Source organism: Lepeophtheirus salmonis, chromosome 3, assembly GCF_016086655.4.
Source record: "Lepeophtheirus salmonis chromosome 3, UVic_Lsal_1.4, whole genome shotgun sequence".
NCBI classification, from domain to species: Eukaryota; Metazoa; Arthropoda; class Copepoda; order Siphonostomatoida; family Caligidae; genus Lepeophtheirus; species Lepeophtheirus salmonis.
Window position 1 is genome coordinate 43,953,303 of NC_052133.2, and position 23,124 is coordinate 43,976,426.

Genomic DNA, 23,124 nt, shown 5'->3' on the forward strand with positions numbered 1-23,124 from the left:
AATAGTTTCAGTTAAAGAAACTCTAAAAAAAGAAGATCCAAGACGGTTGAAATAATTTCGAAACACTAAAACACGTACATATCTAAATGGGCTCGAGCAAACTAAGAAATATACATATATTATCCGCAAGATGGTGTGACCGTATGTAGTTCTGGGCGTAACTTAAATATAAATTAAAAGAATATTCCTATTTGAATTATATTTCTTGCGCCCACAGATTTGAATTTACAAATAATGTAATCCTTGGGAGAGTTGTAATATTTTGTCAACAGATGGCGCCACTATCGATGGTTTTTGTAAATATTTTATTGTAAGTCAATAATAATCATGCTCTATAAAATATAATAAGTCATTCCCACATCCTGGATCAAAAAATGACTAGGGATGGAACTAGGGACGGTGCTCGGATATTTTTTTGGTGGGGGGGAAAAAAACCTTTTTTTTGTTAAAAAATCATTTTTTTCCCAGAAAAAAAACATTTTTGTTCTTTAAAATAAAGCGCAGTAAACATAGGATTTTGAATTTTTTCTTCATTAATGTGCTTTTCAACTCTTTCCTAAAATTTTGATTTTTTTTTGTTCCGTGCAGATTTTGTTAGCGAAATGTTTTTTTTTTTGTGGGGGAGGGTGGTTAAATAAATCATTTTTTCCCCACCCGGAAAAACCATTTTTGTTCTTTAAAATAAATTGTAGTAAACATATGATTTTCTTCAGTAATGTGTTTTTCACCTCTTTCCTAAAATTTTGATAATTTTTTTCATATTTACTAATCAAAGATTAATTGGAATAAAAGTTACTTTATTGAAGTTTTACAACAGTTATGTCGCTGACAAAGGTTTCAATGTTCCGTTTGACAATTTTTAATGGACAATCAAAGTATTTTAATTTATAATTTTTTTTGAAAGAGACTAAATTTAATGGAATAACTTTTTTTTTTCAAAGACAAATTGAAAGTGCCTTTGCAACAGAGAGTCACAAAACCTTGCGGATAAAATATATTCTGAGTTTGTTCATCTCCCTTTTGACCTGAATTACATTTTTTGTAATATTTTTAGTCGAAAAATTATCGAAATACCTGAGATCACCACAAAAATATTGGTATTGTGACATACTTCAGGATTTTCATGGAACATATATTTATAAATTATTTATTATTTTCCCACTTTTTTTTCAGTTCAGTGACTCAGCTACCCCCAATTGTTGAGCCGATTTGAGGCGACACAAAACTACTGTAATATATATTTTTTAAATATATCCTATGTGGAGCCTCCAATCTATAGGATGCCCCGCGGAAAAATACACCCTTTTTGTGTGTCTTCTAAAACTGATCCTGCCGCCCCCTTACAGTCCCATCTCTTACAAGGACCGTTACTAAGATTTCTCTTATTATTATTATTCCTATGAAAAAAAATTGACAAATTTTTAAATATTGTTAATAATTTTTTCTATTTATATAACATCACCAATAACGTTGTTTTTTCGATATATATATTTGACAACAAGACTTTTGTCATGAGGGGTATAGTCAGAGATTGAGTAATAAAATCAAACCAAGGGAGATGCTCTGAGATGGGTTCCTATTATTGGGGACTCTGGAGTTTCTCCCCAGGGATTTTTTTCACGATCTAGTTAATTAAAGTGCAATTTTAATGCAATATGTTATATACGAGTATATAACCTATATAGTTAAACAAAGCTTGATATATCATTAATCCAATGAAACAAAAATGGTGATAAATGGACGCCTGTTTTAGAAGAGGATGATTTTAGAGCATTTTCATTCAGGGGGAATGGTTTTTGACCATTTTTATAGCAGGGAGTAGGATTTTTGACAATTTTGCAATCCCCCTACAACTGGCGCACTGGGTATAGCCCCCTGTAGTTACGTGCCTGTCTCCTACTTCTATGGTTGTGTAGATGTACGATCCTCTTATATATATGTTGTATCTATTAAAAATATTTTTGTATTTTTGTTCTCAAAATAGGTCATTACAGGGGCGTTCGCAGGATGATATATATATATTTTTTTTTTTTTGGTAAATCAAAAAAAATAAAAATTTATCAAAATCCACCACTATTCTTAAAGAATTTCGAATATTAATATTAACTTTTTGGTATAAAATCCCTAGTTGAACTCAAAAAATTATTTATTTTTCATAAAAATTTGAAAAATTAAATTTTAATATATAAAATTTAAAAAAAAATCAAGTTTTAATTTTGTTGGTAAAAAAATTTCGAAAAATTCTGAGCTGTTCTTAAAAAATTATTTATTTTGGATAAAAATTTGAAAAAAGAAATTTCTACCGTAAAATTTTTTGAAAAATAAATTTCAAATATTAATTTTTTCAGGAAAATAAAATTCACAAATACATAGCTTTTCTCAAAAAATTTATTTTTAGTAAAAAAATTTCGAAAAAAATATTAAATTTTTTTCGAGAAATATTTCAAAAATTCTCAGGTATTAACAGATAATTTTGGAAAAAAATGGGAAATTTTTATTCAATTCAGATATTAAATTTTCTAGTAAGAAGCAATAATTCCTGAATTTTTGTTTATCGCCCCTCCAACCTACCCCCTTGCCACGCTCCTGCATTACCTTTTCGGTAGACACTGTTCTAAAAATACACTCAATCACCTGACCCGCCCTTCCCTCCATTTATTAGTGACTTGTATTATTTACTTAATTTTAGTTCTAATGATCTTGTGAAAAAAAAATGTAGCACAATTTAAATTATTGTCATTTATTTACCTATAAAAAGAAAAACAAGGTTTATCAACACAGGTAAACCATTTATTTACTAAATAATTTATATATTAACACATATTATATATATATATTTATGTATTATCGTTTATTTTTATTAAAATATATATGATTATGTATTTTCTTAAATGAAAAATGATTCTATTTTTATTTGGCTCAAAAACGGATCCATTCCTATATATATAGTAGTATACAATATGACTTAAAAAGGGTGTGCGATTTTTTTTTAGAAGGTGACATTATGAAATTTTCTCTTTTAGGTTTTTGCCATTTCAAACTCTAAATAATCATTTTAAGTAATTGAAAATGATGTCATTGGATTGCTGTAAGCTATTTCTAAAGGTGCAGTTTGCTTTATTCGACCTCGAGATGAAGACATTTTGGTTATGAAATTTAAAAAAAAAAATGAAAATTAAGAAAAAAATTTCTATAATCCATTGCTCTTCACAAAAAAATTCAAAAATTAAATTTTTCGAAGAAAAAAAAATTAAAAATTATATTTTTGTAAGAAAATATCAAAAATCAACATCTGCTTACATGAAATAAATAATTTTGGGAAAAAATTTTAAATATTGAATTCTTTCAAAAAAATTTCAAATATTAAACTCTTTGGAAAAATTTCAAATATTTAATTTTTTGGTAAAAAAATTGGTATGATTAAAATTGTGGGGGAAAAAATATTAAAAGTCCACAGCTGTTTACAAACAATTAAATGTTTGTAATAAAATTTCAAAAATCCATCGCTATTCACAGAAAATTAAATTTTTTGAAAAAAAAATTTAAGAATTCATTTTTTTGGGGAAGTTTGGATATTTGGGAGAAGGGCTACAGTCCCTCCAGTCCACTCCTTGTAGACGTCCCTGATAAACCATCAAGGATTAACTCAAAAAGATGGGAGAAGATATAACTAGTGATGAAAATTATGTGCATTTCTTATCCAGTCCGTTTTTTTAGAGATTATTTTCTTTTTCGAAGATGTTGTCATTGATGTACACGAAACTGGATTGAACATTTGCTTGTGCTCATAAAAGACAGTGAGTAATCCTGAGGATTTGTTGTGGAGTTATAAATGTAACTTTTTGTTGGTCGCAGAGTAGAATTAAGGATCGAACGTCGGCTGTAATTCCAACCTGTATGCCCTTGTACATTGCCTTCTACCCCTTGTAACAGGTGATTGTAGCTGATCTAATGAAATGTCATGACAGCTAAGTTGCTCGCTTTAAAAAAAAAATTCAAATTGTCATTTTTTTAAATATATATATAATACCAAAATCCTCCTGATTGGTATCACTTGATATAAAAGAGGTCAGGTGTGCATGAAATAATCCCTGAAACAGAGGATGGAGTGTTCGAAATTGAACACCATGTATCCCTTTTAACCTAAATCAAATAAATTATATGAATAAAGACCATTTTTTGGAGTAGGACAGTGCACATTCCACTCCCTCAAGAAAAGTCAAACATTTCCTTTGACAACTTTAAAAAGTTGTTGGTAAAAGAGACATGTTCATTTCCAGATCGCAACCCCCTCGATTGTTATTTTATCAGTGTAATCGAGATGAAGGCTTGTCAAGTCCTCCACTACAATATTGACGCCTTAAAGATCCCTACTGCACATTAGAGGGGGTTACTTAATCAGGAATAAATTCGTCGAGATTCCGCTCCAGGCTAGATAAATGCAGTATGGCGGAGGCTCAAACTTTCATTAATTTCTCTTCATTAATGCCTTTTTTTTTTAATTGGGCTTTTAATAAAATTTAATACAACAATATAAAGAAATACATCAAGAGGGATTAGGATAAATTAATCATAAATAATCCTTATAGTTTAAAATTAACACCCTAGATCAAAGTCCAACCCTTCAACATTAACAATTTATGTTAATTACAGACTTTTATAAAAATACTAATGTCTACCATTACAAAATATGAGTACATAAAATATGAAAATGATAAAATTAACACAGACGAACAAAAAACAAATATATCTTCGATATTGGTTGCCTCATCATCAGGTATCTTCTTACTAAACGTTTAAGGGTTGAGTAGAACTTACATGACCATTGTGAGAAAAATCGAACAATTTCTGTAGCGTCATTCCATTATCTATTCTCGTAACGGACCTTATTAATAACATTGTCTGATATTTTGATTATTTATCCTTGATTATATTGACATGTTCTTAAAAAATGTCAAGGAGAAAATTTAGAAAGTCTAACCCTGTAATTGGCAATCTGAACAATGCTTTCTTAATTTTCAAAAGGTGTTATCATTATTCTTCAATTCTCCAAGAGAGAACATTTAAGTATAAAGTAATCGCTAGATCAGGGATTCTCAACAGTTTTTGAGAGTTAGGGGTCATACATTGATGACGTCTGGAAAAAGTAAGAATTTTAACCCCCCCGTCTGTGTTTGTTCAAAACTTGACACCCCCCAGATTGGACGTCCTAAATTATTAGTTAATAATTGATATTAACTTTATTAAAATTGGATGTTGTTGTATTTTTATAAATAATAACCCACCAATGGAATGGATTTTCTTCTAATAACCTTGCCCTCTAATGATAGAAGAATGTTCTGGCTTGTACACCTCGGGAGACACTTTCAACGAAAGAGGAGTAAGAGTACACATCCAGACGTAAAACAAAACAGGTAAATCCTTCGTCTTTTGGTTTTCATAGATTTCACACCCCAGGGGTTCCCACTTAGAAAAATGTGTTATATTGATTTAAGTAGTATGTATTTGTAACTAAAATATATCAGTTATCTTGAAGATAATTGATTTACTTCAAATTGAAAAGGTTTTGTTGATGACTGAAACTGGGATGAGTTCATTTATCATCTCACTACCCACACTGATGAAAAATTGGCTATAATTATACACTTTTCAATGATTTTTGAATATCCTGCTATCCACCATAATATATATAAATAAAAGTGATGAAAACTTCTGCGTTGTGGACTGAGGATCCCTCGTGTGAGACATTCAAGGAAGGAAGTTTCTCAGAAGAAACAAAACCACTGCTCGAGGAGTAGCCATTCATTCTTATTGAAGCCTCGTATATTGAGTTATAAGAGTAAGTCCTTATTAGACTCAGAGTAGAATTGAGGATTGACATTGGAGAAATTCCTGTTTCCATGTATTTATGGTTGACTTATAACTACCCGATGATTTGGGGCCTTTTTTCCAAGTTTCTTTTTGTATGAAAGGTTGCGTGATACAATAAAGGTAACGACGTGTTTCATTTACATAAAGTTATGCAGATGGAATATTAAAAGGTTCTAAATATACCAAAAATACAACAAACGAAAATAAGCAAAAGAACCGAGACTGACAAGCAATATATTGCAGTCTCGATTCTGGTCTCCGTTCCACTTTGTCGGTTCCATTTCTTGCGGTTCAAGAACCGCTTGAATCGTTAGACCAATAAAGGCACAACCTTGACTACTGGTATAAAGTTAATTAGTTAGGGATTATTTTCCAAGATTTGTAGATTAAGTGACTCTTAGTCCTAGGAAAATTCTCGTTATTATTATTATTTCTTTCTACGTAGACAAGCTATCTAACTTTTTCTATAAAACAGTATACAAATAAACTAAAAATAATTAGTTAATATACTTAATTAGTTGCTTTTACTATTGAAAAAGTATATTCTAATTATTACTTACTTCTCTTATATGCAGAGTTGTATAAAATATGACCTGCCAGTCAATAAAAGTAAAAGAAACCGAAAAGTAACATGATAAACCTCACTATTTTTTTTGAGGAAAGCAGCTTAGCTGTCATGACTATTTATTCATGACAGCAAGAAGCTATGGGAAGAAGGAAATAAACAAAAATCCTACTCCATGGGCAGGAATGACTCCGATGCTGATCTTCAGTCCTACTCAGAGTCCAACTGGGACTTTCATTTATAACGCCTCAGCGGTTAATATGATGTGCTGAGTATCAGACGCTCCTTATTAAACCTCATCTTAAGTTACAATCTTTATTTCATAAATTTACTCCTTTTTTTTAAATATGACGCGTTGAGCATCAACTATACAGTACACGCTCGTTTCATTAGATCAGCCACTATCAGCTGTGACAAGAGAGAAAGGAGAAAAGTCTATAAACAAGCACATTTGCTAAAATTACTCCGATCTCGATCCCCAATTATACTCCAACAATAACTTACAATTATATCTCCGCAACAAATCTTCAGGATTACGATCCGTCTTTTATGAGCACACACGGACGTTCAAACAGGATTAGAATATAATTGAATCTATTTAGGAAAGGATTTTCACAACTCAGGAATTAAATAATAATGATAACTGCTAAGGAAAATAAAATTCGTTCTTTATAACACCAATTACAAATTAAGGGTCCAGCTAAAAAACACACAGGATTTACATGAATGGATATTATCTATATAAAAAACGCTCTTCAGATGACCAACTATAAAAAAAAATATCGCACGCGTTTAGGGTATATTTTATACAATGCCTTCATGTTCATAATTACTACTTTGGTCCCAGATGGTCAAGCATTGGACCTAGATGTTTTTTCGACTAGGTAGAACTTAAAAGGGCATCCCCTCTGGTTCCTCTGATTCAGAACCTGTTATAGTAAAAGTTGAGTAAAAAGCTGACTAGGCAATAATTATTACTCTGGAGGGAAGGGGGCTATTTCTAAATTCACAGCTTTACAAGAGCTTATTCTATTTTAACCAATTAAAGTTCAGACCACTGATTAGAGGAAAAGAAGCAGAAACAGCTGACAACAACATAGAATTTTTGTTTTAGTGATACAACCCCGAGGATTCAAGTCCCTTGAGTGACTACGTAATTCAGCCTCTTTCGTTCTCTTTGAACAACAAAGAAAGTTTGTGAAGGGACAAAGAACATCTTTCTCATCTCTTGACAATTTTTGACGGAATATTATGCTAAAATTAATAAAACAAGTTATTTTAATTTATTAAATACTTATAACAAAACTTCAGTCAAATCAGGTGTAATCACTAATCTTCCTCCATAAATCCCCGTAAAAATGTGTCTGATCGTGGTAGGTACCCTCCTGCCTATCTCTTTCATAGAGATAAATTAGTTGGAACAGTTCAAGAGGAAGTATCGAGGGGATGGTTGGACTTTGGGGGTTTAGCTTTTTAAGTACTATTTGGAATGGACAGTATATATAACAATTGGACATGCGACATTGGGTGCAACATATATCAATTAATACAGTTATTCATTTTTAACTTATTTTTCGTAAGCCTCAAATACAATTTTCAATTTACAAATTAGTAAATATATTACACATCGTTACCATAGTTCTATGATGCAATCTTTCTTACAAAGATTAATAGAAAAAAGGCCCTAAATCAGTTGATGGTTACCCAGTTTACTTAACTATGGAATTATTATTCAACTAGAATGGGTATTCGGTAGAGCGACAATCTCCACCTAAAATCATTTCTCCTAACAAATGTACCTCAATCTTGTTCCTAAGTTATGGTCGATTACGCATTTTTAACCTTTTGCGCGGCCTTGACCTCTCAAAATTTATTGCTATCTTACTGCTGACATATATAATCTTCCAATAAAATGTTATCAATATCTGTCCGTAACTTTTTCCGTAATCTTGCTTACAAACAAACAAACGGAGGCAAATAAATAACTTCGTATCAAATATTAAATTTTTCCAAAAAAAATTATTTAAAAATCTACAGCAATTCACAAAAAATTAATAATATTATTTTTTTTTCTTCAAAAAACTACTGCTGTTCATATAAAATTAAATATTACATTTTTTGAATTTTTTTTCAAATATTCAATTAAAAATTTCTTACTTTGGGTGATGGGTGCTCCAGCCCCCACCCCCCTGCGGACGCCCCTGAATATATACTCATGAGAGCTAAATATATTTTAAACATCATAATGAAATAACTCATTGAAGAAGTTAAATATCACTTAACAGGGGATTATACTTTGGTGTGGGGGATAAATCAAATAATATTTTTCTCTCACACGAAAAAATATTCTAATACAAGACAAAAAGTTCTTCTTTTTTGGGCGGGGTGTCAAATCGAAAATGACGTCATTATAATTTGTAAAGGAATTATTTTACATTAGGAATAAATGTCGGACAAGAAGGTTCGGACCACATGCTGGACAAAATGAAGTCCGGACGGAGTTCTCACCAAATTCACCTCGAAATTCAACCAATCAACGTACAAAACACTGATTAGGAGAAAAGAAGCTGAAACATTGACAGAATACACATAATATTTTCGTTTTAGCGAGCTAACCCCTCCTTCCCCGCCCCCACTCCATTTGTATTATTTTGCTGCAAGATACTGTCGAATGTTTTGTAAATAAAAAAAATATGAGTAATAGTAAACAACGCTTATGTTCTACGGCTGTAGTGAAAAAGGAAATTACTAATTAATATTGCAGGTCACTTTTATTTTATTAATTAACAGATAAATACTTCAATAAAATGGAATATTCTAGAATCAAACTGTGCAATATATCCACAGAACCAATTGCCTAGACTGTTGTTCAATTCAATTTCTTTGTAGTAAAAATTCTTTCACAAGGTATATTTTATAGTTTTTGGCATTCAAAGTTATGCCTACCCACTTTTTATGGAGCTTTAAACAGGAAACAATTTAAACAAGTAAATCCTTATCAGAGTTAGTATTAGGTAAATAAAGCCGTTATAATGCAAGTCTAAGTCAAATCTTTGCTCCCAAGTCCAATTCTTGAATATTTATTTCCTTTACGTTCCTTTCAAGCCCATAATTATAATATAGGATCCATAGTGTTAAGGCTTTTCTTGAGTTAAATATATGTTGACTTTCAAGTCCAAGTCAAGTCTTTGATTATGAGGTTAAGTCGAATTACAAGTCTTCAAAATATGAATTCAAGTAGACGTCGAGTCGCAAGTTTGTTTGACAAGACACAGCTTTAAGACTCAAGGGATTAATGGTAAAGGTTTAGTCGAACTCAAACAAAACTATTGTTGTTAACAATGAATTTTTTGCAAAATATGTCCATCCCATTTGCAAATGAATTATAGTTTATAAATCATATCATGAAGTTTTTATTTTCTTGAAAAATAAAGTTCGTAGTAGACTTCACAGCCTTACAAAATGAAATAATAGCGATGTTATTGGCTAAAACAAATTGACAGCTACAATTTAAAGAATTTAACAAACTCTGTTATAATATCAAATACTGAAGAGAGAAATAGAGATAGGTAAAATGTGAGTCTATTCTTTTAAAGACTTGATTAAAGGACTCTTGGGAAAGAGTAGACATCAAAAATTCAGTGTGCCATTAAAAAATATATGACTAGATTCATGGAATATATCAATATTTCTATATTTTTTTAAATATTGGGAAGAAAATGAATTTTACTAATATATTATGCTCAAAATTAGGAACCATCAATTGTGTACAATTGTAAGCCAATGACAAAGGTGATAAAAATGATGAGTCCTCTTATGATATTTAAGTCCACTTTTTCCATAGAGCCCTTAAAACTTGACATGTCTTTATATCATTAATAGATATACTAAATAATTTATTAATTTTCAGGAAAGTAATTTATCAATTTGAATAACAATAAAAAAAGATGATTTACAAGACCAATGAGCGAGCGGACGGTCAAATGAATCATAAGTTTTGAAAGCTCGATAAATCAAACACCTATAACTGTCTCATTTCTATATTGCTAGAAAATATCGGTTAAAACCCGAAAAAAAGTTCAATACAACCAATACTAAAAAAATATATTTAATAAAAACAAGAAGAGAATTATTAATTTGGAGGGCCTTTAAAAGAACAACAAAAGATGTTAAATGTAAATAAAAATATAGTTGAAACTTTAACGGATTACTAATAAGGGAAAACAACAGAAATTAATTATTATTAACGAATAAGAATCAATTGAAATAATTAATCCTCAACGATAATGAATGAATTGGTTATAATAATAATAATATGCATAAAAGAAGACTTTTTTTTTAATTCGTGGAGTTCACACAACAGTAGATGATTGACTCTTCATCAATAAATTACAGAAAGATGCATATTTCCATTAATTAATGGAGTAGGCGTTCTAGGTCGTTCTCTTCCACCGACGTTTCCATTAATGCGAACATCCTAAATGATTATAATTTGATTGATTGATTGGATGGCAAGTTATCAATATTTTTTTAAAAGTCCTGCTAAAATTTTACCTCCTCAAAAAAGTAACTTATTGTTTGATAGTACTGAGGACATGTCCATGTTTCATTATGAGTTCCATTTGGAAATTTAGCAAGTCTTTTAACAGTTGAGCCGCAAGCTTCAAAGAGCTCCTTCATCATTTTTGATGGAATTAATGCATCAGCACCACCGGATAGAAAGAGAGCGGGAGTTGTCATCTTTCGAACTTTCCACCGAGAGAGAAATTGGTTTTTATAAAACCAACTCGGGATCCATTGAACTACTCTGAAGTTAAAAAGCTCTCTTGCGATGTCTGGAACGCTTGTAAATGTATTTTCAATCAATACACAGGCAACTTTATCACGGTTTTCCGTACGCGATGAAAGATCTATGGCAACTGCTCCACCTATGTAAGAAAGTAAGTGATTAAATGATAAATATGGATAATTTACAAGGAAAAATACATTAAGATATTTACTCTATGACCGTTAACTATCATAATACTGTCAGCTAGCAATATAATGATTCTAAAATCATACTGTATTTAGTCTAAACATATCTGCTATAGCAATTGGAATCCCTGATCACTTTCAGTATATTTTATCCATAAACATTATATTTGCAGATGCTGATATTATGATGGTAAAAGGTAATAGAGTTAAAGTCCTATGTAAAACTGTTCTTTTAATAATAACTTATAATTTCATGCACAAAGTCCCTATTTTTTTGAAATGTGTATCATTACAAGTATACAATCTTTAAGAGACTTGAGATAGATAGTAGACACTTTAAATTGTTTTTATTTTTCCATAAACACGTCATTTTATTGCGAATATACTAAGATGCTATTGCGGAAGGCGGGTCTTTTATCTAAATAAGTATGCAATTATCTTATAAAAAAATAGAACAGGAAAATTAGTGTTAAGGAATGAGTAAAAAACAAAACAAAAACACAATACATTGGAAAAGATATAAAGTCTACTTGGTGCCTTTTCTATTGATATCTCTCTATTCTTATTAAAATATTAAATAAACGTGAATACCTAAGGATCTTCCAAAGATGACTATTTTTGAAGAATGAATGTCAGACCTTTGTTTGAGATAATCTAAAGCTGCTTGAGCATCTTTATAAAGCCCTTCTTCAGAGGGCGCTCCATCAGATTGGCCATAGCCCCGATACTCGAGTAATAGCACATTGCACTTTAAATATGCAATAATACCCTTCACATTGAGAAGACGGTGTCCGATGTTACCAGCATTTCCGTGTAGATATAACACTGTTGGAACGGATCCCAGAGAGTCTTGAGGTTGTTTGACAAAAAACGCATGTAATTTAGTGGAGTCCGTACTTTTAAGGTAAACATTTTCAAAGGAAAGTCCAAAAGAAGCTGGTGAAGGAATTTGAACTCGAGATGATGGAGGCTGATCTGGATGGTATAAGAGTCTATCTCCAGCATGATAGAGGAGTCCTAACAACAGACCTAGGTGTGTGATATATATAATTAGAGCTTATAGAATATAAAGTGTGTATAAAGGCGTAAAATCAACAAATATAAATAGGAAAGTCTAATTAATTGCCTTAGTGAGAGAATAAATAGTTATATTACAATTTGTATCATCATTGCATTTTATTCTGATGACTATAACAATTAATAGTTATGTCTAATGAACAGTATTTTAATAGGTACATAATTTATCGATAATTTAGTTAAAAATATGATTAATGAAATACAATTGACTATAATACAGCGTTGATGATCTCTAATATATTAAAAAAATCCGTTAAAACTTTCAAAGGAAACAACTATATCCATTATCATTTTTAAAAGACTCTGGTGCATCGTTACAACATTGATATGAACCAATGCTTGCATTGGTTCATATCAATGTTGTAATCTGTTATGATAAAAAAATACCAATATTTTACAGACGAAAGTGGTCAAATCGCGGCTTTAGCATAAAAGTGTAGAACCTCGTCCAATTTCAAAAATGAAGATACCACTACTGCGTTCTTGTTCAGCTCATCTTGAACAATAAAAATCAATTTCCATTACAGTAACACCTTGACATACGAGTTTAATTCATACAATTCTTACGAAGCTCGTAAGTCCAAAAAAATTATTCCATTAGAAATAAATGACATTTTGACTTTTCTGAACCCTTTTGAAATGTACATATAATACATATTTATTCTAAAGCAGTGAAATGTTCATCTACATAACTTTACTTAAAAAAACATTCAGTTACTTTAAATCTTTGTCAGAAAGTCACATAAAAAAGGCTGTTTTCATTTCAAACATATTTCTTATAGTCAGAAAATTAAAGTCATCGTCAAACTTTCGTTGACGAAATTAGCACAGCTTAAAGGTTTATAATGAAATAGATAGTGATGGGGGTTGGAGGTCGAGTGAGTAAGGGTTTTATTTCTCTTTAGTTTACCTGTAAAGGCTAGAAAAATAAGTAAAAAGGCAGTAAATCCTCCTAGAAACCAATAGAGAAGGAATGCAATAATGACAAATGAGAGCGACACGGGCCAAGATCGTTTCAGGATTTTAAAAAGGATCCTAGCCGCTATATCAAGTAGAGCAAAGTCCGGATTGGGAGGGGGATTATTGGAAGAGGATGTATTATTATGGTGATGATGATGATGGTGATGATGGCCGTTGTTGCTACTCGAGGAGCCTTCCTGCTCCTCCTCCAACAAAAGAACCGTATCGTTATTTTTAGTCGTTGATCCCATCTTTTAATATATTCAATTTATTTATCAATCCAAGTTTCCATTCATTTTTTAAAGGACGTCCTCTTTGGTTTGGATCCCGTATAAGTAGTATACTGCCAAGGAGTAACACTGAATAATCTACACTCACTCCAGGAGCCGTAACTCTTTGATCCCTACAGCTTCTCGTTCCGTCGTTTTTCTCTTATTTTTGTTTCTTTTCTTCGTAATAAACACAGCAGTTTTTCAGAAGTACAGGCCGCTCTCATCATACGAGGATCAAATATAGTAGGCGATCCCCATGAATGTGTGTATATAAGGGGAAATCGGGTGAGACAAGGGACTGTAGGGGCTTCCACCGGATTGCCTGGTTTTTTCGAACAAATTGCTTTTCCCTATTTTCCCAATAAGCATGTTTTTTACAAAGTGATAATTTCACTTTTCTCAAGATAAAAACTCCTTGGTTTTGACTCTTGATTCTGCAGAAGTCCCTTGACTGCCATGTTTTCCTTAGAATAATTTGAGACACTATAAATGAAATAAATTAGAATACATAATTCAAGACTGACTCCATCATCTATCAAATGGAGTTTTCAGCCACCGATATTCCAATCAAGTATGAATAGAGCGTCTTCAAATAGGTCATAACTTGCATTAAATTGAAGGAGACGCACTCTTTGGGGGCTTAAAGTTGATATTCCTATAAAATAATAAATGGATATATTTCCGATACGTTTTCATGGAACTTTATGGTACATTTTCTTTTTTATCGATTAGGGACGAGAAAATTTAGATCATTAGAGAAAAAAGTCTTATTCCTCCCATTGTAATGGCTAATTTTTATCTATAATATGGAAATAAGATTGTATAACGATGTGATAATATATTTTTGATACATTTTTTTTGTCAATATAACTAGGCATTAGAGTGACCGATTTTTGATGGAGGTTACGGTTTAAGTCCTTCTATTTGTTGGTCCCTTTTGGGTATCCAAGAGATAACTATTTTCCTTAATATTAATGAAAAAAGCTTTTCACTTCTAGGACTACTACAAAAAAAATTCTACTCTATTTTTAAACTCTATTAGGTTTGAAGCCTCACGTAGACTAAATAATATAGATTGCCGGACTCGTACTACAGGGTATACCTGTATACTACCATCAGGAATAGTAGCAAGTCAGCAGAAGAAAAAAACAGGGCAAGCTTTTTTCACATCACGCTCTCTCTCTTTCTGTTTATATCTATGGCTCTCTTTCCCTCTCTTTTCATATTCTCTCTTTGTACTTAACAAACACTCTCTTTCCCTCAATTCCTAAATATTATAATAATATTCACAGATGATTTTGACTGAACTGTATACATATATATTTATTGCAATATATATTGCATACATATACTTCTTAAATATTATTATTATTCCCATCGCTTTCATTTTTCTATTTGAACAATTCGTTTTGGCTATAAAAAACTATTTATGACTCGCCTGCATCTCTAGGGTTATAAAAATTTTGATAGTGCAATGGCGTGTCACTTATTAATTAATTGATAATAAATAGTTAGGTGCTACTCGTAAATCTGTGTAACTATTCGTGTATTAAAAACTATTGATATATTATCAATGTACTTGAAAACAAGGGACTATTTTATATTGTACTAATGGCTCCTTATATGTTTATATGAATGCTTTAATCAGTTAGATATTTTTAGAGCCTTTTCATTCACGTCCCAAATTGCCTCATAACTAGAAGACGACGCCATCTCGGGGGCTCATAGTTGATATTTTACTTTATAAAAAGGGCACATTTTCAGTAAATATTGATTAAACTCCATCCAATGGTTTAAAAAAAAATATATATAAAAATAACACGTGTTTGAAATATTACATGATGATATAAAAAGGCAGTTATATTTTTATTAAATATAATACATTGGTACAAAAAATAACCCATTATTCGACTTGGTTTGTCACTCTAATTTAGTTTTGGATCGATTAAGGACGATAAAAGTAGAATAATTGATGAAAAATATATTATGGTTGCAAATGTAATAATTAATTTATGGTCTATAACAAGGTTAATAGAAATACTATTTCTATATATCTTCCTCTACACTATGAAAATACTATAGTATAACGATGTAGCAGCATAAATTTAACATATATTATGGTCTGATATATAATTAAACCAGAGGTTAGATGCATAAATTTCTGATAGAAATGGTAACTTTCAGTCCTTTTATCTGTTAGGTCCACTTGGGCATCCAAATAGACGGCCATAGTAGTTCAAAGTCTTCTTCAACATTCATGAAAAAATAGTTTTGAGGTAAAATTTGATTCTTATGACTCCCAAAATGACCGATATCAACAATCATGGCGTCATATTAAATCTCTCATATTTAAGTATTATAATAAATAAGTGTGCTCACGATTTGTCCGATATCCACCTACCAAGGGTTTTAATTAATTAAGGGTTTAAATTGGTCTGATCATCAGTATTGCTGTAAGAGGAACGGGGGAGTATTTTGAAATGAATTAATTTTGATTAATATAAGATATTTTTGATCTCCTGATTTTTGTAGTTTTGTTAATTTTATTTGCATTTTAAATAGATGTTCAATATTTTCTTTTTGTACAACTCATAACTGGTCATGTTATACAGTTATAAAAAAGTCCCTGGACGGTTCGGATATGTTGTTAAAAGAAGATATATATTAGGGGAGGGGGGAATAAATTGTTTGTTTGGTAACTCTACATTAAATGCCCATGATTTACTTTTGTTCAGGCCCAATTCTGATGTAACTTTGGGGCTTGAAGGGGAAAAACCCAGTTAGTCATATTTATAAGTCATTGTAATCACAATGGACACCTCTTACTCGGATATATTTCGATAGGGTACACGAACCGAAATGTTTGTATTTTTTCCCGTATATTGAAATGGAATGATGGATTAATAAGATTCTAACAAAATAACAAGGATATTACATATTCTTAGTTCCTTACGAATGACAAAAAATAAACACACTAAAGTATCGAAAAAGCATACCCAAAAGTAATCTCTGGTACTAACAAACAGCAAAACTTTCTTTTTGCTATACGGTAAGCCTTCGAAATAACAGTCGAATATCATAAGGAGAGAGCGCTTACTAAAAAGCTCTCTTAGTTCTCTTCACCATTTATGATTTTTATGATTCTTGCTCTCGTAATTTCCTTCAGTCAGTGCATGTCTTGGTATCATTCTCAGCACTCTTCTGCAACTCAGTCTCTATTATCCATTCCTTCTTTACCTATCATCACATTCTGACATAAACTACTATACCTATACTCCAAAAGGTTGAAGAAAATTAAATCAGAGGATGGCTTCAAAGAATTCATACCTGTGTTGCCAAGTCCATCCGTTACAACAGGTAGAAATGTAGAATCAGTCTTCACGTACTCTATCAATAAAAGAAGTTCGTTCCTATTCAAAAACCAAACATTGCTGCTTGCCTCATTGTGTGTGTTAATTTCAATATTATCAAAATCATGAAGTTCTAAAGTCTGTCATGTACTATTCCTGCCTATTTCTTGTAATATCCTGGGTGGCAACTGTCCACGCCCAGTACGTTCAAACGTATGCATCTCAATCTGATGCTCGTTATGCTCTTGACTCTCCATACAATCTCTGTCGAGAACCGCAATTGGCAACGTCTTCTCTTCATGCAACTTCCAAGGCTAGTAATAGAGGAGTTGATAATGCAAGGCTTTGGAGTGGGACTTCATGGACTGCGGAAAACTCAGACTTTCATCAAGCATTAACCGTGGATCTTGGTAAAATAAAGAATATCACGGGAATTGCTACACAAGGACGTGCTCATTCTGAGGATTATGTCATGGAGTATCAGATCCTGTATGGTACAAACGGAAAAGATTTTTCTGATTATAAAGACATTGACGGATCTCCCAAATTATTCAGAGGAAACTCTGATGGAGATTTTGTTGTTCGAAATGATTTTGATCAACCAATTATCGCTTCTTGGATACAAATCAATCCTACAAGATGGGCGGATCGTATATCCATGAGATTAGAACTTTACGGCTGTGAGTATATTCCTGATGTTCTTTTCTTCAATGGAACAGCCTTAATTCAAAGAGATCTTTCAACACATCCAATTGCGTCACTAAGAGACACTTTTCGCTTAAGATTTAAAACTAATGAAGAAAATGGAATCATTTTATATAGTAGAGGATCTCAGGGAGATTATTTAGCTCTCCAACTTGTTGAAAATAGACTCTTACTAAATATGCGTTTAGGAAAAGATATTGAAGAGACTTCCATGTCTTTGGGATCTTTATTAGACAATAATGTTTTTCATGAGGTGATGGTATCCAGGGATCGACGAGATGTAATTTTAAGTGTGGATCGAGTGAAAATCAGAGACAGGCTAAACGGTGACTACATGAAATTGAATTTAGATCGTCAAATATACATTGGAGGAGTTCCACATGTGGAAGAGGGCTTGGTTGTTTTCGAAAACTTTACTGGATGCATTGAAAATATGTATTTAAATCATTCCAATGTTATCGCTGGATTCAAGGAAGGATATATTTATGATCGTGAATACTACCGATATGAGGACATTGGGGGTGTGACAAAAGGATGTCCAAAAAATTATTATACCATCCCTGTTACATTTAAAAATGCAAAGTCCTCAGTACGTCTAACCGGTTATGAAGGCTCGGAAAAAATGAATGTCAGTTTGGAGTTTAGGACATATGAGGGGAGTGGCTTGTTGTTCTATCATCGCTTTAGTTCTGAGGGTTTTGTCAAACTTTTCCTTGAAGATGCACGGGTCAAAGTAGTTATTGTGTCGGAAAATATGCCTGAAGTAGAAATCGATAACTTTGATCAAACGTTCAATGATGGAAACTGGCATTCCGTGGAACTTGCTTTAGCAAAGGATAAAGCAGTTCTTTCTATTGACCAAAATCCCATGACAACTGTGCGTCTGTTATCCATTTCCACGGGTTCTTATTATATATTCGGAGGGGGAATATATGGTGAAGCTGGATTTATTGGATGTATGAAACAAATTACGATTGATGGAAATTATCGATTACCCTCTGCCTGGAAACCAGAAGAGTATTCTTCATTGGAAGATATCGTCTTGGAATCTTGTCGAGTTGTAGATAGATGTACTCCAAATCCATGTGAGCATGGAGGTGTCTGTAAACAAAATTCTGAGGAATTTTTTTGCGAGTGCGAAGATACAGGTTACACGGGAGCTGTTTGTCATATTTCCTTGAATTTTAAATCCTGTGTTGACTATAAAAATGATCACCCTGAATCCAGATACGCAGATACTATCATTGATATTGATAGCTCAGGGCCCTTACCTCCATTTGAAGTACGATGTGAGTTTTTCCCCGATGGAAGAAATGTTACATATGTTGGACACAAGAACGAAGATGCAACAAAAGTAGATGGATTCGAAGGGCATGGAACATATGTTCAAAACATTTTTTACGACACTACGATGGCAAATATGGAGGCTCTGATTAATCGCTCTAATACTTGTCTACAAAGACTGGCCTATGATTGCAAGAGATCACGGCTATTGGATGCATCAACTGGAGACTCTGACAAATTTGATCCTTTTGGTTGGTGGGTTTCTAGACAGAACAAAAAAATGGATTATTGGGCGGGATCCCTGCCAGGATCTCGTAAATGTGAATGTGGTCTATCTGGAACGTGTTTTAGTCCGGAAAAGTGGTGTAATTGTGATTCCGGTCATGATGACTGGGAACAAGATGCTGGAGATATAACACAAAAGGAATATCTTCCTGTGAGGGCTCTTCATTTTGGAGACACTGGAACTCCTTTAGATAGAAAAGAAGGTCGTTATTCCTTGGGTCCCTTGGAGTGTGAAGGGGATGAGTTATTTGACAATATTATTACATTCCGTAAAGATGACGCAGTTATTGCATTGCCTACATTTGAAATGGGTCTATCAGGAGATATTTTCTTTCAGTTTAAGACAACAAGTACTAAAACCATGGTACTTATTCATAGTACAGGAGAAACTGGAGACTATATCAAAATTTCACTTATTAGTGGAAATCATGTTCAATTTGAATATGAAGCTGGGAAGGGACAACAGGGTGTCACGGTGGAAACATCTTATAGATTAGATGATGACAAATGGCATTCTGTTCTTATTGAAAGAAATCGTAAAGAAGCAATGGTTGTAGTTGATGGAGCTCGTAAAGGACAAGCAAAAGAGCCTAGTGGTCCAGTTCGTTCCATGCGATTAACTTCAAAATTGTATGTGGGATCAACACTTGATTTTGCAGACGGATTTGTCGGATGTATGAGAGCATTGATTTTGAACGGAGTTTCTGTTGATTTGATTGGCGAGGCCACGAGAAACCCTTGGGGATTGTATGGAATTGGAATTGGTTGCACAGGAAAATGTAATTCAGAGCCTTGTCTAAATGGAGGTGAATGTGTTGAAGGCTATGATCATTTTACATGTGACTGTCGATGGACACCTTTCAAAGGCCCTATTTGTGCAGATGAAATAGGAGTCAACATGCGATCAGATTATATGATCAAATATGATTTTAAAGGGAATTATAAGTCAACCATTGCTGAAAAGATTCATGTGGGGTTCACAACCACGGATCCTAGTGGATTTTTAATTGGAGCCTACTCTGATATCAGTAAGGAGTATTTAACTCTAATGGTATCCAATTCCGGACACATCAGACTTGTTTTCGACTTTGGATTTGAGCGACAAGAAATCGTGTATACAGAGCAAAATTTCCTTACGGGTCAATATCACGATGTTCGAATAGAGAGATTCGATCAAGGTCGTCAAATAAAATTGACTGTTGATAATTATATGCCAAAAATTGTTTCATTTGAGGATTCCTTGAAATCTTCGGCGGATGCCCAGTTCAATAATATACGTTACCTCTATATCGGTCGTAATGAATCAATGAGAGAGGGGTTTGTTGGATGTATATCACGAGTTGAATTCGATGAAATCATTCCACTCAAGCTCTTATTTCAAGAAGATCCACTGAGTAATATACAGTCCTTCCCTGAGGCAATTAATGAAGACTTTTGTGGGATTGAGCCAGTAACACTACGTCCAGAGGAGGATGAAACCCGGAAGCCTCCGGAGATTGATGAGGACAAAATCCAGCATTTATATCAAACCTTTGACTCTGCTATATTAGGTAAGCTTTTTGTATTAGTCTTATCATTTTATTCTTTTAGCGAGGTAGGTACAGATAAGAACGTCAAAAGGGATTGATTATACTATTTATATATCCCATGTGATCAGTTGCTCTTGTACAATATTAGCATCAAATATGTTTGTCTCTGGTGTTTCCCTCATACTCATTCCATTGTGTTTATCCTTTATAGGTGCCGTTTTAACTCTCATCTTCCTTGGACTCGTGATATTCGCTGTTCTCTTGGGCAAATATGTGAATCGTTACAAAGGAGCCTATCTTACTCGAGAGGACGAAGGAGCGCATGATGCATTTGATGCGGATACTGCCGTTCTTCAAGGACGAACAGGTCATCAAGTAGAGAAAAAGAAGGAATGGTTCATCTAAAAGGAACTTTAGGAGCTTATCTAAAGAACTATGAAGTATGGAAATAATAAGCTCAAAGACAATCAAAACATGATAATTTCATAAAATAAACTTTAAAGTGTGAGCTTTTTGTCGAAAATGTGTAAAGATGTACAACTTTACATGGACTTTACTTGGAAGATACTCTTACAAAACGAAAAACTGAAGAATATATAATTGTTCAACATACATAATTCCTACCTATATACAAATTATTATATGATTAATTATAAACCTATATAGAAATATTATTTGGTAAAACTAAAGCTATGATTGTACAATTGTTCAATGACTTGTAGATGACACATTACTGACGTATAAATGAAACTTATATCCTACATTTGATTCTATAATAATGATGACGATGCTAATTTTATTAGTAATATAAAAGATAGATCCAACTTGTCTCCTTCTGAATCTTTGTCCCGAAATTTGTGATCCTATATTTTTCTTTGGTGTAATATGTAGGGGAGACCGGACAGTTGCCATATTTTTCATTTTTTTACTCAATACTCTTGGAGTTTGTTTGATTCAAATCAAGAAAAGGAGAAAATCTTAATAAATATTTCTTCATATGTATATGTATTTAAATCCAGAGCAAGTTTAGACCTCAAACTCATAGCAACCCTCAGATCTGTGTTTATGAAAGTGTGCTCATCAAATTCAGTCCACAAAACTGTACATGTAATCATCAAAAATCCTTGAATTGTCCTCTGAAAACGAACACCGTGCTACACTTATTGTGTCCTTCCGTGCCAAGCAAACGCTTAAGAATGCAATTAACTACATAGATAATTATGCTAGAGATATTGAATTGATGTTGACCGATCTGGTGTTACGCTATAATTTTAAATTGGTACGGCTTCTCCAAATCAAGTAATTAGATTTAATCCGGTAAAACCAACATTATTAAGAGCTTTTGTATTTTGGGGAAAGGAAATATGGCTTCCTAGCTCGCCGGATCTGAACCTCTTGGACAGCTATACAAGGCTGTTTGCAGGGAGTGTGCTGGAGAGGCTGCATCCGGCCAAAATTAAGGAATTTTTGCTTCTTCCTAGAAAATTTAATATTTGAAATTGTTTTCCAAAAAAATTATATTTGAAATTTTTATTCAAAAATGTATTTATTTTGATTTTTGTTCAAAAAAATTAAACGTTTGGATTTTTTTTCCGCAAAAATTTGCTCGTAGTGTCTTGGTTTCTTTGAGATGGATTCCAATAAACGTGCACATAACACTGCTGCTTCCTTGCAGGCTTTCATACTTGAGGCAGTGACCAAAATGGACAATCATTAAGGCCTGTGTCAGGCTTAGGGCCAGGTTGAAGGCTGTGGTTGAAGCTGAGAGTGTTTATTTTGAGTGATAAATTTCACTATGGACACCATCATGTAAGAACAAAATATTTGTGAATTGCTGAATTAATTTGGGAAATAAATTGTTATATATATTATGTTTAAATTTTCCAGATTTAAAATCCCTTCCCTGTACATGCAACCCAATATTTAGTAAACATATTTGAGTCAATTATAGGTTATATATGGGGGCTTGCGCAGAATTTTTTTTGTTTAAGGGGTAGGTGGGGGGGGGTAGTTTTTTTTTTCAAAAATTCAAAAATCCTAGTCATACAAAATGTATTACTACCATTTCTTTTTTAAAATGTTCCTTCAATTAGTAAGATAGAGTCGCACTAATTAAGAAAAAATTATAATTTTCTTTGAAGTCCTTATACAGATAGAATATTTCTTTCTCTAGGAATCACCTGGGAGCAAACTTACACACATTAAGTTCAAGAGAAAAACTTCTCCCGAGTGCCTTGTCTATCTATCACCTG

The 23,124-nt window shown here is 32.5% G+C and overlaps 2 protein-coding genes across 2 annotated transcripts; one reads left to right on the plus strand and one right to left on the minus strand.

Moving 5' to 3' along the window:
* Positions 1-9,825: 9,825 nt before the first annotated feature.
* Positions 9,826-13,914, minus strand: Bem46 (abhydrolase domain containing 13-like protein Bem46). The gene is made up of 4 exons (XM_040709369.2): positions 13,398-13,914; positions 12,002-12,439; positions 10,991-11,364; positions 9,826-10,913 (listed from the first exon to the last, which is right to left on the minus strand). Exons 1-4 carry the CDS (start codon positions 13,696-13,698, stop codon positions 10,818-10,820), a joined length of 1,209 nt encoding a protein of 402 aa, XP_040565303.1. The 5' UTR covers positions 13,699-13,914; the 3' UTR covers positions 9,826-10,817.
* A 3,059-nt stretch (positions 13,915-16,973) lies between these two features.
* Positions 16,974-21,696, plus strand: Nrx-IV (neurexin-4). Its single transcript, XM_040709368.2, has 2 exons — positions 16,974-20,893; positions 21,084-21,696. The coding sequence occupies exons 1-2, from the start codon at positions 17,215-17,217 to the stop codon at positions 21,275-21,277; spliced, it is 3,873 nt and encodes a 1,290-aa protein (XP_040565302.1). The 5' UTR covers positions 16,974-17,214; the 3' UTR covers positions 21,278-21,696.
* Positions 21,697-23,124: the final 1,428 nt, after the last annotated feature.